This window comes from Gadus chalcogrammus, chromosome 3 (genome assembly GCF_026213295.1).
Source record: "Gadus chalcogrammus isolate NIFS_2021 chromosome 3, NIFS_Gcha_1.0, whole genome shotgun sequence".
NCBI lineage: Eukaryota > Metazoa > Chordata > Actinopteri > Gadiformes > Gadidae > Gadus > Gadus chalcogrammus.
The window spans coordinates 16007268-16023692 of NC_079414.1; the positions used below are offsets into that span (position 1 = coordinate 16007268).

Below are 16425 nucleotides of genomic sequence, written 5' to 3' on the forward strand. Positions count from 1 at the left end.
TGTTGACATTATCACCACAGATGTGTCACCCATGTTTTATTCCTCTGTTTTGTTCTACAAACATTCATGTGTGAAACCAGAAATGTTTCAATGCAATGACCCCCATGTATTGAAAGGTATAACAGCAAATACATCGGATGTCATTGTGATTGATGAGAATAGAAGAGAGGTTTTCCTATGGGAAGTTGGTTGCGCTTTCGAGTCAGGTTTAGAGGAAGCTTTCCTTACTAAACAAGTTAAATACCAACCATTAGTGCAAGCTATTATACGTTTAGGCTATAAATGCCATCTCATCGTTTTTATTTTCGGCAGCCTAGGTCATGTCCACAGGCTGGTGGTCAGAGGCTTGAGAATTATGAGGTTGTCCAAATGTAAAGCAAAGCAGCTTGCAACATATTGCTCAATCTCCTCCATTATAGGCAGCCGAGCTATTTGGAGGAGGAGGTGTTTTCTGTACCCATAGATTTTCTCTGTCTGTTAACAGACTGTGTGCAACCAACGTTGATTGAATAAGCTCATGTGTACGTATTGTCTATTCTGTGCATGTTTGACTCAAGTACTGCAACATGTTGTTTCGAGGATGTAGGGCATCAAAAGCAACTGAAAATATTTGTGCCCTTGCAATGTATTTTATAAATGCGGACACAATAAAGACATTGAAAATGGTAGGTAGGAAACCCAAACGCCGCCGTGTTTGGGTGATAGAGTTTAGATTGGGTTAGATTAAATAATCTTGGATATAAATAACAATAATCGGGTTAAATAACTTCACATGGTGTGTCTGGTGTGTTTCCAGCATTCGTAGTGTTGATCAGCAGATATATAGTCCGCCAAGACGTTGAGGTTGCTTAGTAACCAGAGACTCTGTCCATGCAAGTGAACGGAGCGTTCCCTCTTCGTCATAACTATCAAACCAAACATCCTTCACATTCACCGAGCGAACATTATGAAAGTAAAATGCACATTTCTCGCTAGAAATGTTTCCATAAAAGCATTTAATGGCGTAACTATGTTACTATTTCCACACAGAATAAAGAAAGATGTCGGCCGTATGCTTCTGTCCAAGCTCACTACTCTCTGCCAGTGACGTCGGGTCAAGCTCAACGCTGATTGGGCAACGCGGCTAATCGTCATGCGTATGAGCGTAATAAAAGTTAAATTTTTTGAACTCTTGAAATGTACGCGATATACGCGATATACGCGCGTATAGCGCGTATTGCGCGTAAATATACGCGCTATACACGCGTAAAATGTTGCTTATACGCGTGAAACGCGTGAAACGCGTAATACGCGCGTAAACCAATGGTTCCCTATGGAAAAAATGGCGATTTTATACGCGAAGTACGCGAGATACGCGTCTGGTGTGGCCGCACCTTTAAAGGCCGTGTTGCAGGGTACATTTTCCAACGAATTTGTGCAATTTGCTTGTTGATAATAAAGATTTAAACTGTTATCCATTGTATTTAATATTGTTACGTATCACAAAACGGAATGTAATACGAAAAAGTAGGTAGGCTACTATTTTAGCGGTTTGCTATTGATTGTCATTTCCCCCAGAATGCGTTGCACGACGTCACGTTGGGGAGACACGGACCACCAAAGCCGCATTGAGACCCTTGAGATTATATACATACATAATATTGTATTATATATATATATTGTGGTAACCCGGTACTCGTTGGTGCGGGTTCCAGGTACAAATGAGTCGAAAAGTCAGGGTTCTAGCGCTGCTTGGCATTTATTCACAGGAAAACCGGGGTATACAGGGTCCATTAACAAGATCGACTTAGGGTCTCCGTGAGCCTCTAATGGGTCGTCGTCTCTTGGGCTTCCTCGCTCTCCATGGTTCCCGGTCCCTTCTGTCTGTCCTCGTGGCCCTTTTAACGTGGCTCCTGCTCCATCCAGCAGGTGTCCCCCAATCACGCTGATTGGGGAGAGAGAAGTGGTGCTCTCTGTCGCCAGTCGGTGGGTGGCGGCGGTATATGCCGTCCACCACCTCACCTCGGACCCGCCCGGGCCGAGGTTTATGGGGCGGGATGCCACAATATATAATATACAATATTATGTATGTAAAATTCACCCCACGGTGGTGCAGCGTTGAATAAACAGGCGATGTCTAGCTTGCAATCCTGCTCTTTATTTAGCATATCCAAAGTTTATCTCCGATCACCGTGACCACCCGAACATTCTTCTGTAACACAGTTCTAAATCAAAACAACCCGTTGCTTTCGGACCCTCCCCTTCTCGCGAGAAAATCCCCCATAAACCTCCACTAATAACATTAGTGCATAACCCAACTCATAAGAACATTTGTATTGCTGCTGAACGCATAATAACAGAACCACATTAACCCAGCTCGTTACAATATATTTAAAAAACATAAATTGTGGGTGTGGTCATACGCCAATAGTTTCTGCCCCACTGAAAATTAGGGTCACTGCACGCTATTGCACAGACCCTCGATAGTTGACAGTATACAAAGGTGCAATGAGCCATCCTTTTTCCTGACACAAACAATAGGTGCGGCATAGGGTGAGTGTGATTTCACGATCCATCCTTTCACAATCAAATCTTGGATGTACTCTTTTACTTTCTTGTACAGTTGTTTTGGGATGGAAGCATAAGACTTCTGAAAAGGGAAGTCGTCTTTAAGCTTGATAGACATCTGAAGAGAGGGGATACACCCTGTGTCATCGCCGTTGTGGGCGAATGCTGCAGACTCCTCACACAGCATTTCCTCAACCATTCGCTGCTGTTCAAGATCAAGATGACTGAGGTCAACAGGTGGTCGCCAGGGCTCAGTCGGGGGGGGTTTCAGGGGCGGTGACATTGTGGACTTCAGCCCTAACTGTTGTACCCTGTGGTTTCTCAATCTGTTGTGTCTCTGTCTTCTGGATCCCAGCTGAGTTCTCTTTGGGAGAATTACTTCATGCTTATTGTGGTTAGAAACAGGCACGTTGACAAGATGCCACATGCTGTTATTAATTTCCAGTATACCCTCCCGACACTTAATTGTTCCAAGGGTGTGCTCCCTTCTGCAGGTTCACAACAGGGTTGGACGTGGTAGGAATTGGTACTCTGCACCGCACATGCACTGTTTTTCCAGCTGGGATGCTCACATCCTCTTTACCAACTCTGATCGTGGCCGTAGCTGCTTCAGTGTGGAAGTTATTGAGTGGAACTGGAACTGTGGAATGGCCTCACCAAAGGCCGGTTCCCGTTTCCCTGCTGCCTGGTTCTCTTTAAACAGCCCACAGCCCGGTGTCCTGATTCACCACACACAAAACAATGATGCAGACAAGCATTTTACCCTTTCATGTGTGGGAGAGCTGGCCTGGGAAAGATGTAGGAGGGGTGTGTGGCTGTGCATGAGGTCGGCCTAGTGCTTGGACAGGTAGAGTCTTTGAGTGAGTCGCATATACCACTGGTTTTCGCTGGTTTATTAAAGCTGCAACCATGTTGGTTAAAGATTCCACTTGAGCGCTGAGCTGCTGTATTGTCTGCTGTTCTTTAGTGTCTGAAGTCTGATCCCCATCAACTCAAACACTGTTTGTGTGTGTTGTTTTCTGTCGGGAGACATTATCCAATCTACGTTGGTATTCATTTTCAGAGTTGATTATTTTCATCACCCGGCTGACGATGTCTTCATCAGAAATTTGGTTGGTTGTGATGAGTGGCCTCAGCTGCTGTCGAATGTCTGTGTGTTTGGACCCTAGGCCCTGGTAAAAGAAGTGCCGAAAAACTCGCTGGATGGTCTTGGGGTCATAGTGAATGTCTGCGTTTGCCTGCTTTGACTGGAAGAGGATTTTCTGTTTGAGGCCTATCATGCGATAGAGGAACTGCTGGGGGGTTTCATGTTCATTTTGCTTTGCACCCATTAGATCCTGAAACAGTTCGGTGCCTATCTTTTCATACAGATGAGATCGGAGAAAGCCCTTCTGTTCACAGATGTCCTTCAAAGCACCAAGTTTTACACACTTCAGTACTCCTCGGATGACCTCTGTCTCTGTGAAGCCCTCTCTGTCTCCTTTGTCTATTTGTTTGCTGATACTGTTATATGTGATATCAGAGCTTTGGTCCCTAATCTGTCCCCCATGGACCTTGAATTCCCTCCGTTGCAGGTAAGACAGGTGCTTTAAGGAGACCACTTTCTCCTTTCTGTCAACATGTAGTGGGTCATGACATGGGAGTTGGTGATGTGGTGGCTAACCTAGGCTGGTTGGCTTACTGTGTGCTAGCCATATCTTTGTAGTATTGAAGCTTTTCTCCGAGGTCTTCGTGCATTGCTTGTAGCTGGTCAACACTTTGAGTGGTAATGTCTGTGTCGAGGTTAGCATGTTGTTGTCTGGTGTGGTCTGCCGTGGTTGTAAGGGCAGTAAAGTGTGAGGTGGTTGACGTGTCATCGTTGACGTGTGAAAATGTTGTGTGGCCCTCTATCATGGTTGGCACAGTTGTGGGTGTTTAACCAGGTCATTTAACATCAACAAATCAGACATTCCCTCATCTTCGGATTTAAGTGAGGTATCAGACTGCATATAGTTAAGGATATAGTTTACACAACTTTCTTCATCAGTGGACTCCAAATCTTGTTTGCTGTCGCTGGTGTTGTCCTTCGCAAGCTTGTAGTCATCGTCGCATGACAGTAGGTGCAAGTTATTTTTTATGTTCCAAACAAGTTCTTTGCGTACTGTAGACATGACATCTGTGGACCTGACAATGATAGCGCAGTTCCCCTTGGAAGAATGAAGACCCTTCTCTGGCTCCGATCTCCCCTTGTGGACACCTACCAGCTGTCGTCTCGGCAGTAGTCACGTCACCTCGCCTTGGCCTCGTGGTTCATCTTATCACTGGATCTGATGCAGTGCCTTGATGCAGAGGTGTTCTCTCAGTGTCTCTGGTGTGAGTCTGGTGTGATAAGTACCCAGCGTCTCACGCACCGGCGGGACAGCTGGTCACGCATGTTGCTGGCCAAAGCGTCGTTCCACTGCAGCCGCCAGCGTCGCATAGTCTAGTCGCTCAGTGGGCAATTAGGTCGAGCAACACCTGCAGCGCCTTCCCCTCCAGTGCTATAGCGAAACATGGGCAGCAGTGTCTTGGTTGCTCCTATTCGCTGCAGCCAGCCCAACTTGCGCTAGGTATGACTCCAGGGTTGTGATGCGGCATATCGTGGGAGCTTGAAGTTGGTCCATGTTGCCGGGCTAGCGATGGGAAAGCCTGCAGCACCGGTCAGGGGTGCGGCAGTCGGCGGCGCCCTCTCGGTGGCGTTCAGCGACGTCCTCTCTGCGGAGACGATCGGCAGCGAGCTCTCAGCGTCGGTCCGCGACGCCCTCTCGATGGTGGCGGCCAGCGACGTGTTCTCATTGGCGGCGTTCAGCAGCGAGCTGTCGACGGCGGCAGCTCTCAGCGGTGAGTTCTCAGCGCCAGTCAGCGGCGCCCTCTCGACGGCGGCAGCCAGCGACGCCTTCACCTCGGCGGCGATCAGCGGTGAGCTCTCGGCGTCGCAGGTCAGTGTTGGCAGTCTCTCTGCGCTGGTCACTCGTCTTGTATGGCGGCGGGGGGCACTGGCACCCGTCGGGTCGATCACTCATCTCCGCAGGCAGATCTTCGCCGAGACGCTTAAGAAGTTCTTCAATTTCGAAAAGTTTCTTCGCGAGATATCTTCTTGACATCGGCATCTTCGTGCGGTTATTCTTTTTATAAAATCCCACTCGTGACACCAATGTGGCGAATGTCAAAAAGCAGAGGCGTGATATTCTTTCGGTGAATTTATTGTAACGTTCCAAGAGTGCACCAAGACCTTACTCAACCGAGAGCCTAACATTTACTCTCTGACTTCACTAACGCTCCTCCTAAAGGCAGCCCACACCGCACCGAAAATCGGCGTTGGTGAGAAAAACGGCGTCGGTGTCATGAGTCTATTTGGTGTGGTCGCTCAAATCGGCCACGTCGGCGTTAATTTCAGACGATTCAACATGTGTAATCGGCCATTCGAGTCGGTCATTCTTTAACCATTCTGATTGGTGGAGGGCTAGCAGCTTGACTAGCGAATCAGTGAAGCCCGGAAGTGAGGATGGTAAACATACCAGATAAACAGTGCAATCGAAGAAGATTTCGACACACTCTCTCAACGCATTGTTTGGCATTGTTTTGATTGATTGAATAATGTGGATCGAAGAGCTCGTGCAACAATTCATCACCATGGTGGAGGATAGACCTAAGGAGGTCTGGAGAGGACCTGCTACTTCCGGTTTTCTTTTTTTTTGGCCAACAATACAGATTAGCGCCGCCTGTTGTTTTGGAGACATTACATCTCGCGCAAGCGCGGGACGTACGGCGTTGGCTGTAATCCCGTAGGTGTGTACCGCCCATGTCGGTGTTCGAGTCGGCCAGATTAAATAGCCCGACTTCATTTACCGATGCGAATCGGGCAGTTGGTCCGGAGTGTGGTTGCCTTAAATGTCTTCCTAACTGTCTTCTTAATTGTCTTCCTAAAGCAAAGCATGATGGGAACACATCAGCAACCAATAGCAGTGGTATAAAACAATGCAAAAAACATAGCCCCGGTGCTACAATATATTCTGGACGTTTTGAAGAGTTGACCTAAATCTCGTCTTGTGTCCGCTCAACTTAACTTTTTAAAGGAGACATATTATGGTGTTTTCCCATCAGGTTAACATAGTATATGAGTTCCAGGAAACATTTTTTGAAGCTGTTTGCTGGAAATAGATTTAGGAAAAAAATCTTGCCGCTGCCGCTGCCCATTGACCAATGAGCTGTCAGAGTGAACCACAGCATGGAGGAGAAGTGATTGTAGCTGTTTGCGGACTCGTGGAGCTCTATATGTATGTAATATAATATAATATAATATAATATAATATAATATAATATAATATAATATAATATAATATAATATAATATAATATAATAATAATAATACTAATATATAATATATAGGTATTTATAGAATATTATATCTAATATCACGGCCAAAAGCTGCGAGCCTCGGATGATATTATGAATCATAAAGACGTCTCTGGTACTTCCACAACAAGTGAAGACTCTTAGTGGGGGTTATCTCGGCCATGGTTGAGAAGAATTGGGGGAAAGGAACTTTGGTCTTGACTCTCTGAAGTCCATTTTGAACCGCGACATGGAGGAGAAAGCCAAGGGATTGTACTCCCGGAGCTGAGCTGTCGGACTGCCACCCAGCTCCCCCCGCCGGAGCTGCTGGACTGCCGCCGAAGCTTCGGCGGCAGTCCGAACTTCGCAGTGTGTCTTTTTACAATTCATTTGTTACCAGCATTCGTAGTGTTGATCAGCAGAGAAATAGTCTGCCAAAGACGTTGACGTCGCTTAGTAACTGAAGACACTGGGGTTGACAAGTTACCGGACTACTTGCGGAGTGTTACCGCGATTCCCATTGAAACGAATGGCGCGGTGATTCGGTATTCAAAACGAGAGCTGGTAAATTGTGAAAAATGAATTAAACTGTAATCAGACAATGCGGTTATATGACCCTAGAGTACTTGTCGTATAAAGGCTGTAATATAATTCGAATTTCGAATTATAAATATGTACAATGCATTACGTTAGCTAAGTCGTAGCTAAGGTCCGTCCTATTTACTGGAGGATTGAAGAATGTTTCCGTTGCATAAGAACCTTACGGAAGGGTGATGATTATTCCAGGTATAAGTCAAACTTAATTTATTTTCTTTGGCAAGTGACCATGGTATAAGCAGGATGATGCCCGTGTCCATTATCAGGAGTTAATGGACTTCACGGAGGCAACCGTCCTCCGCTCCCTGTGTGACGTAGGCTACGTCAGAAAAAAAAAAGTGTGTGTAGGTGTGTGTGTGTGTGTGGGGGGGGGTACTAAGTAGTGTTGATAGAATTCTAAAGATTCTGTGTTACACAGGCCCTGTATTCTGCAGACCACTCTAGAACTTCTTCGTCGTTGTTGTGTCTGGTTGTGAGTGTGCGTGCATGCTATGCGTAGGCTGAATCGCAATCGTGTCAAGACAAATGTGATTGACCAATACACATTGAAGATAATTAAATAATTATCCCTACTAAAATTATCCCTCTCTAAAGAATTATCCATCTTTAAAGCTTCGCCACCAGGAGGGGGGGCTGCAGCACCTCCTGCACCTCTACTTCCCGCACCTCTGGAAGTATCAATATCTTTTATTTTGCCGTCTGTTTTTGTGTTTAAAAAAACATTGTTGGTGCAAGGCTGTAATTATTTATTTAAATTGTGGTATAAGAATATATGTCAGACCGTGGTTTGTACAAGGAAAAACGAGCAATACAACTTTTGTCTGTTTTTACGACCATATCCTAAAATTAAATCTTTTGCACATTTTGCACAGACATTTGAAATTAATAAAAAATCGATACAAAAAAAATTAAATAATAATTAACCAATCAATTGATCCAATATATGCAACTTAAAAAACATTTTCTAAGGCAACTTGTGACTTTAGTACCACATTGAGGTAAACCCACCTCCATCTATGCTGAGAGAGAGAGCGAGAGCAAATACTTTATCTTGCATATAGTTAACACTTAATACTGACTTTACTCCTGAAAAATGGGTCCCAAATGAACATCGTCTTTACATCTTCTTAATCCAATCGAACAGAATCATGAATGGAGAAACCAAAAAAACGACATTGACCCTAAAAAAAAACCTTGATATAAATAAGTTACAATGATGTAAAACACATAAAATGACAAGTATGATACCATCGTTTACTCCTGAAATCCGCCCAAACTCTAGCACACCATACAAATACAAATCTGCTCCATGTTCACCTCATCACACCTTCTCTGAATACTGATTGAAAGGACCCATCAACTGATTGTCCCAGGGGTGCTAATGGGGTGAGAAACCAGGCATGGCCATACAGTCCCTGGGCCCTCTGAGACGGCCTCACTCCTCCCGGGTGCTCTGGACCATGGAGTAATTCTTGCAGGGGTTCTTGAGGCAGGCCGGGGGCCAGCTGAAGGGCCAGCTGTAGGAGCAGGGGATGGCCGTCTGGATGTTCCTCTCCAGGAAGTTGAAAACGGGGTTCCACCAGGTGTGCGTGAGGTAGTTGTTGGGCGAACACTTCAGAGTCTGTTAGGAAGATATCACCACATGGCATAAGGGTTAGATACCTTATGCCATGATGGCATAAGGTATGATATCAACATCCCAGGAGTCCTGATGTACGTTTTATATATTAACATGTGGTTTGGTTTTAGGGATTCATTTTGGATTCCTTAAAGGGAAACTTCACCCATTTCCTTTATGCTTTGTATCATTAGAAACCCACTCATATTTTTGAATGGTCGTGCATCATTCCCTTATTTTCTGGAGAGACTGGAGAGATCCGTATCGATCTCCAACACTTCCTGTTTAAGATGACGCAATATGACGATTTTTGCGTAGAAGTAAATAGGAAGTGTAAGAGGGGAGGATTCTCGTAAGGCTACAAGCACTAGTCCCACCCCCTAGGGTGGGACCCACTGATGCTACAGACCTATTAGAGCAGTGCCAGTGGGTGGGACTACACCAGCAGAAACTAACATCCACAGCGTCTGAAGCTAAGCTAACAGAGGCTGTTGATAAAAACTGAAGTACAATTCACTGAGTTCACCAACTAATACTCTTCACTAGAATGATTTTCAAGCAGTCTTGCGGTATCAGCTTGGAAGATGGAACAGCGAGGTGTCCGATAGGCGGAGATCTAGATCAGCGGGAGTGGCCAGCGAAGCTGTGCATCGTGGTACATGGTGGGAGTTGTTGTCTTCAAACCACAAGCGCCAAAAAGTCACTTTCTGCCTTTTCTCGGTCAAGACGGCACCAAATTAGAATTATTTTATTTTTAGTAGTTTTATTCGACTACATATAGGACCCAATTTCAATACATATTCATGCCTCCACTGGTGAAATGCTCCTTTAATTTATGGATAATTAAATGTGTATGTGTGAGCAAAAACTATAAGACATGTATACAGTGTCTTGAACAACCTCACCTAACTCTGATGCCAATGTGCAATCAACTCAATACCAAGATCAACTACATTCTCTATTTTCTTCTCACTTTCTAATAAAAGTTCAAGGTTCCGCACTAAAATGTAATATTTGTACACTGTATGAGAACCAAATCACCTCATTGTATCAGAGTGACTAGGTCACTCTTGGGACAAACCAGTTTGGTTTGTCCCATTTTGGTTTGATATTAGCCAGACAAGACAAGGTTAGTAGAGTTTATTTTATTAGTACAGGATGGTTAAAACCAGACAGACGATCTTTCTTGGTTATAATGTTGAAAGTTTATAATAGCCATAAAATATACAACCACAAATTTCAAATGATATATATTCCTATGTTTACATAGTCATTATTTTAGTACCTTAGAGGTAAATTCCCTCAGCAAAACAGAGCTATGCATCACTAGGCTTCCACAGAGATGTGGGAGAGCTCCTTGTGTAAACTGACTTAAGTAAACAACAAGGCTAATGGCTGCCCACACACACAGACACACACAAACTCTTATACACACTGACAAAGCTACACACACACACACACACACACACACACACACACACACACACACACACACACACACACACACACACACACACACACACACACACACACACTTAAGACGCGTCCAGAGAGAGACATGACGAGAGACACACACACACTCTCCACCCACGCCATAGACTTAACACAGTGTGTGTGTGGTACTGACCTGCAGGTTGGCCATGGTGTGGTACCACCAGAAGAGGCGGGAGGTGATGAAATAAGCCACCACCACGTCTACGCTGTAGTGCTCGTGGGCCACCAGGATGCACACCACGCCCACTGCGCTGATCAGCCAGCACAGCAGGTGGTACCACCAGAATGACCGCGGTGAGTCTGGAGAGACGAGAGGATGTTATGCTTCATGACCAATCTCGCAGCGTCAGGAGACGCAGCATCAATGGAGACCTAAGTCTTCATAGGAAGTTACTGTATTGATAAATAGTACAGCATAACCAGTCTTATACCAGTGTTTGCCAATCATGGTGCTAGTGACACTTGGGGCAAGAACCACAACTCTGTTTACCTAAAGACCATAAAAGGGTAAGGCATTATACAATATTTGAATGTTCCTCTATTCATTCCATTTACAAACAAATCCTTTAGATACAAAGAAATGTGTTTTTGTTTTGTGACTACTCACACTCCTTGATGAACAGGTAGGTGAGGGTGAGCATGACCGTGTGTCCGCTGTACAGGAAGTCCCCGCACATGAGGTGGGAGCCCGTGATGGAGAGCCCTGCGCCCGAGATCAGCTGGAGGATACGCTGGAGCTTAGCCTGGGAATCACCGTGTAGCTACATACAAAAAGAAAGGCTGAAGTAAGTAAACAAGGTCAACCCGATCTGATGACATTCTTTGGTTACTAGAGTGAAGCCGAAGATTATTCAAACCATTTATTACCTCGGTCCCTCAGTTCACTTCATTCTGACAAACAGTAGTGTCGGTTAACAAGTGGCGAGATGCTAAACGTACTACCTAGTAGGCTAACCTGCATGGGGCCCACATATTGTTCTATCAAAATCTAGGGCTCTTTGATTCTCTGGCCAATGAAATTGGCCAATTTGAAGATAGAATTTTACTCATCTGTTTTCAAGATGTGGACCAGTGTGCGCAGTCACAAGCAGTTACAAGCTAGTCAAAATGTTGTCTACATGGACCGAAGATTCAGAGAACCATACTGCATAGGGTTTGGAGATGACTAAGTTGACCACCTACCTGGGAGTCAAACAGCCTTAGCGCCACTAGGTTATCCCAGTCTGAGTGATTATTCTCACCTTCGGGGCGCAGGTCATGTGCATGCCAGGCACGGGGAGGGTTGTGATGTACATGGTGACACAGCGGTACAGGTACAGTGTACCAATGAGGAAGAAGAACCGCCTGCTTGCTATTGACCTGAAACAACATGAGGGACCAGAGCCGACTTTCATTGAGTTGATTTCTCTACAGAAAGTAAAGGTAATTCCATTGCTGTAGAATGGCTTACTTGATGTTTCCTTAAAGGGGACCTATTATGCTTTTCGACTTTTATGACCTATAAACGTTGTTATAATGATTGATAGTCATGTTTAACCATACTAAAGTGTCAAATAATGACGTACATGCATTTCGACGTATTCCCTACTGACAGTCTGGGGTGGTTGTGCAGAGCGCTAAACACTCGGGACAACGTTTGCGATTCACTTGTTCACATTTCCGGGAAATCATCTACGCGTAGAGGCACTCCTGCCGCGCCCCCATATGCCTGGTCAAATCTGCCCGTGCGCACGCTAAAAGGAAGGTAACCAATCACAACGGAGTTGGGTTGGCAGGAGGGGGGCGAGGGGGCGGAGAAGGAAGAAACCGAGCGTTGACAGAGAAGGCAGAAAGCGCCCAAATGAGAGGAAGAGTTTCCCGAAAATCTACATCGTTTTTTGTGTATGGTTAAACATGACTATCAATCATTATAACAACGTTTATAGGTCATAAAAATTGAAAAAGCATAATAGGTCCCCTTTAAAAGGCATGTCGATGATGATGCTTTGTAATTCTTTCGCTTAATAATAAAAACTCAAATGCTATTCAAAGTTTAATGAAAGGAGAAAAACAACTCCCAAGGGGTTACGGTGATGGAAGATCTCACCTGTATTTGAAGAAGAATAGCTGGACGAGCCATATGGTCACCAGCACCATGCCGTTCACCTCGGTCACAGTGAACGCCCACTTGACCCGGTCGATGTAGTCGAAGAACTTATCAGGGAGTGGCGGGCTGCTCTCCTTGGAAGGGACCCTCTCGTGCACCACTGTGATCATCACCGTGGTGAGGACAAGGTTGAAGGCGGCATAGAAGAACGCCAGCACCGTTTTCCACCACTCCATGGGCAAGCGGCCGGCCTTGGGCTCCGGCAGGGCAATCTTGACGTAGTCCGTGTGTCTCCCGAGCATCTTGCGGAAGCCTCGCTTGGCGTCGCTGGTGACGGGGGTGTGGACGGGGCAGGCTTTAGTGTTCTGTTTTGCCTGAGCCACCACCTCCATGCCCGTGCCTAGGCTGATTGCGGCAGGGCCTTGCTCGCCGGAGAAGTCCTGCGAAGCCATGGGGGCAGGAACGCTAGACACAGAACACAATGGGATGAGTTTCTTTGCGTTACATTTTGCTGCGGTTGAGTGTTGTTAGTTTTTTTCACCTTAGTCTGTAGCGACTGATTTAATGCTGATAGTTTATACCTGCATTAATGTATGCATAAATATATATATATATATATATATATATATACTGTATGTGTTACGTAATGTTTAAACTTTTGCCCTTTTGTTTAGTAAATGGCAATGCTGTGTTCTGTTGCACTATTTGTTTATACAACGGTAAATACTTTTGGCATTAAACATTGTGTTTTCTTTTATTCACATGATTTATTTTATTCAACATACTTCATTCTGCATACTTTTCAGACATGTTTGAACTTACAATAAGAAGATGACCAAAACTGTAACATTTAAATACAAACAATCCCATGAGAGACCCTCGGGCAAGATGATGCTCCTAGCCCCTGAAACAGCTCCATTAATGGATTTTACAGGCCCACAATCTCTCACTATAAATGTCATTAGGGATGCATATAGCACGCTTACTCAAAAACGAATGTGGCAACAAACCAAAAAATGGGCTCAAAAAAACAATGAGAGTGCACCCTAATGCAAGGTAGACAGTGAGAAAGAATCAATTTGCTCCGAAACAGCTATGGAGAAATTGACAACACCAGCGAAAGATATATATAGGAATACTGGCCTGAAACAACGCCTTTTCCATCATATCATGTAGCCAATATAGCACCAAGATATTTGCACAACTTTGGGCTCTTTTAGCATTAAAAATAACCAGGAAGCCTGGAGAGGCAGACGTGCTGGTGTTTATAAAACATTGTCGATGTCCAAGACATACAAACCATGTGCTGCGCTGTCTGACAGCTGCTAGGGCACCGACCTGCAGTTGTTACTCTTATGACTGCATACGTTAAATGTCAGTTGTTCTGTCCTCAAGACCAACCTTTCCCTTTCACACAGCAGACAAGATTAAATCATGCCCCAAATGTTTGAATACTGGCACAAGAAAATCGACACAAAAGTAAAACCAATTCTGTGGACACAAGAAGGTACTCATACAGGGGGCAAACTACGCATATGATATCATGCATTACCTAGTTCATCTAAGAATAAGTTCCCCATATTTCACAGGTCTCCTAACAGGAGGCTTATACACAAGTACAAGTCACGTCAGATAGCTCAGTTTAGTCATAAAACCCAGTGAACGCTTTTGTTTCTATTCTTGTGTTTACCATTGGACTGCAAAAACGACACTGTCTCCAAGGAGGTCAAAGGAGAAGCCAGGCCATTCAGGAAGCTTTTGGAGTCTTCTGGAATCTAGCTGCTAGCAGGGATGGGTGGTGCTGGTGGTGAAGGTGGTGGTGGAAAACTGGCACATGAGCCTATCCCAAATGGTCAGAGCGTAATGAATGACTGGGCTGACTCCATGCGCTTCCCAAAGTGCTATTTCAAGTCGTAGCCAAGCCCTGTTGCCTCCTAGGCTGTATTTTGCACTAAGGGAAACATGGGACATTGGACTCCATTTTATTTTAGGAGAGGTTATAATGACAGGGTGCCAACGGTAGTCACTCATTTTCCTCCTCTCTGTGGAGTCTGTAGTCATCATCAAAAGGGAAAGTTAAATATAAATTGTGTCTTCTAAAGCACCTTGTTATACAGCATGGTTGAACATCTGCCCCTCATAATGAAAAGTATTTAGTCTACTTATTTCATAATGTTCCCCAGCTTTTCTTTTTAAAGGGGGAGTCTTCTTCGGAACCACTAAATGGGACGATGTGGATCGATGTTGATAAATTATTCAATGTTGACAGCAGGTGTATTGTGGAGTGTTTTGCTCAAGGACGGTCTGGTCACATGTTTGACCAAACTAAATCACACAAGATGCAAAACTACGCCATGCAGCAGAATGGAGGAAAATACAGGACAAGATGCACTGTGATGTGTGCAAAGCATGCTACATTTTGTTATTCTGAATAGAGGAAGCAGAACAAACGTGTATGTGAAGACTTTCCATCCTTCTAAACTAAAACCTTTTTGTAAAAAGGCAAAGAAACTATCTGCAACACTACAAATGGAACATCAAACATTTATGCAAGTATCAAAAAGTTATTGTGTTTCAATTGTAGCCTTCCTGATCACACAAAGCCTTTTTGCAAGAAGGTAAAACAATATTTTTGACTCTGCAAATGGCACATATAACGTTTTTGGGATCCTAAAATGACAGTACAATACGAGGGCCAGAGGGCGGATCTCGGTAGGCCTACTCCAAAACCGCACGTGGGGCGTAACCTCGATGTAATGTCAGGTTCATTAACGAGGGAGGCTCCAGGTTTTGAACATTACAGAGGAGCACTCCCAACAGCAAAACAGGCTGTGTGTGCGGTACGGCCGCAGGTTTAAGTTGAAGCTAGAGTGGCAAAGAGTCCCAAACGTGCATTGAACGCTTAACACGTTCAATGCAATCTATGGAGGTAGGTGCTACGGCGAAGGAAATGTTAATCGGGCCTGATTAATCCAATTAGCAGAAGTCATCAAAAGGCTATACCTCTTCGAAATACTACAATATATAGCATAACATAAGGTTACATAATATACACTAATGAAGTAGTAGCCTAGCCTACATTAGTAGGCTATTATGAACACCTGTTGAATGCTGTTAATTAGAAAGATAAAGGCCAATCAACGTTATCGAAATAATCTCTATTGCAAATAGTTGTAGGTTACAGAAACGTCATATGTCACTATAGGGATACTTGCTGTTTGATAAATACACAGCAAAATATATAAACGCTTCTTCATAATCCGACACAAATAGTAAATGTTTTTAAGTCGCAACCTCGATGACAAATGTGTCGTTATCTAATCGTGACATCATGGCTGCTAGACCGCGTCTGATTCCGTGCATGACGTTACGTTTATCTCGTCCTACCTGAATCGGGGGTCCTCCTAGGGGGTCGTAATGTAGTTCCAGTTCCTTCTCTCAGAATGTCTCCTGTTGCGCCTTGCTCGGTGTGCGTGTGAGAGATGTAGCATTACTTGCACCAAGTGTAGGCTAGAGCTGGCTCGTCGTCCTCCTCTGAGCCCTCCTCCTCCCCAAGCGCATGTAGTCATCATCAGCACCATCTCCATCCATCCTCATCTGGAACAGATAGAGGCTGCACTGTCATTAAGTCACGAGCGCAGCCTCTAACTAGCCACTGGGCGAGTTACTTTTCAACTCTATTCCTTTAAATATCACGCACTAAAGTGTCGTATTAAACCCGGGACTCTTT

At 44.6% G+C, this 16425-nt stretch overlaps 1 protein-coding gene across 2 annotated transcripts; it reads right to left on the reverse strand.

Moving 5' to 3' along the window:
* Positions 1-8240: 8240 nt before the first annotated feature.
* sgms2a (sphingomyelin synthase 2a) lies at positions 8241-16241 on the reverse strand. Of its 2 annotated transcripts, none has more exons than XM_056586281.1 (6): positions 16083-16241; positions 12696-13160; positions 11851-11968; positions 11217-11370; positions 10743-10909; positions 8241-9118 (listed from the first exon to the last, which is right to left on the reverse strand). In XM_056586281.1, the coding sequence occupies exons 2-6, from the start codon at positions 13145-13147 to the stop codon at positions 8933-8935; spliced, it is 1077 nt and encodes a 358-aa protein (XP_056442256.1). In that variant the 5' UTR covers positions 13148-13160; positions 16083-16241; the 3' UTR covers positions 8241-8932. The 2 variants fall into 2 exon arrangements, with proteins under 2 accessions (XP_056442256.1, XP_056442257.1); XM_056586282.1 differs by lacking the exon at positions 16083-16241 and adding an exon at positions 14386-14409.
* Between the last annotated feature and the right edge of the window lie 184 nt (positions 16242-16425).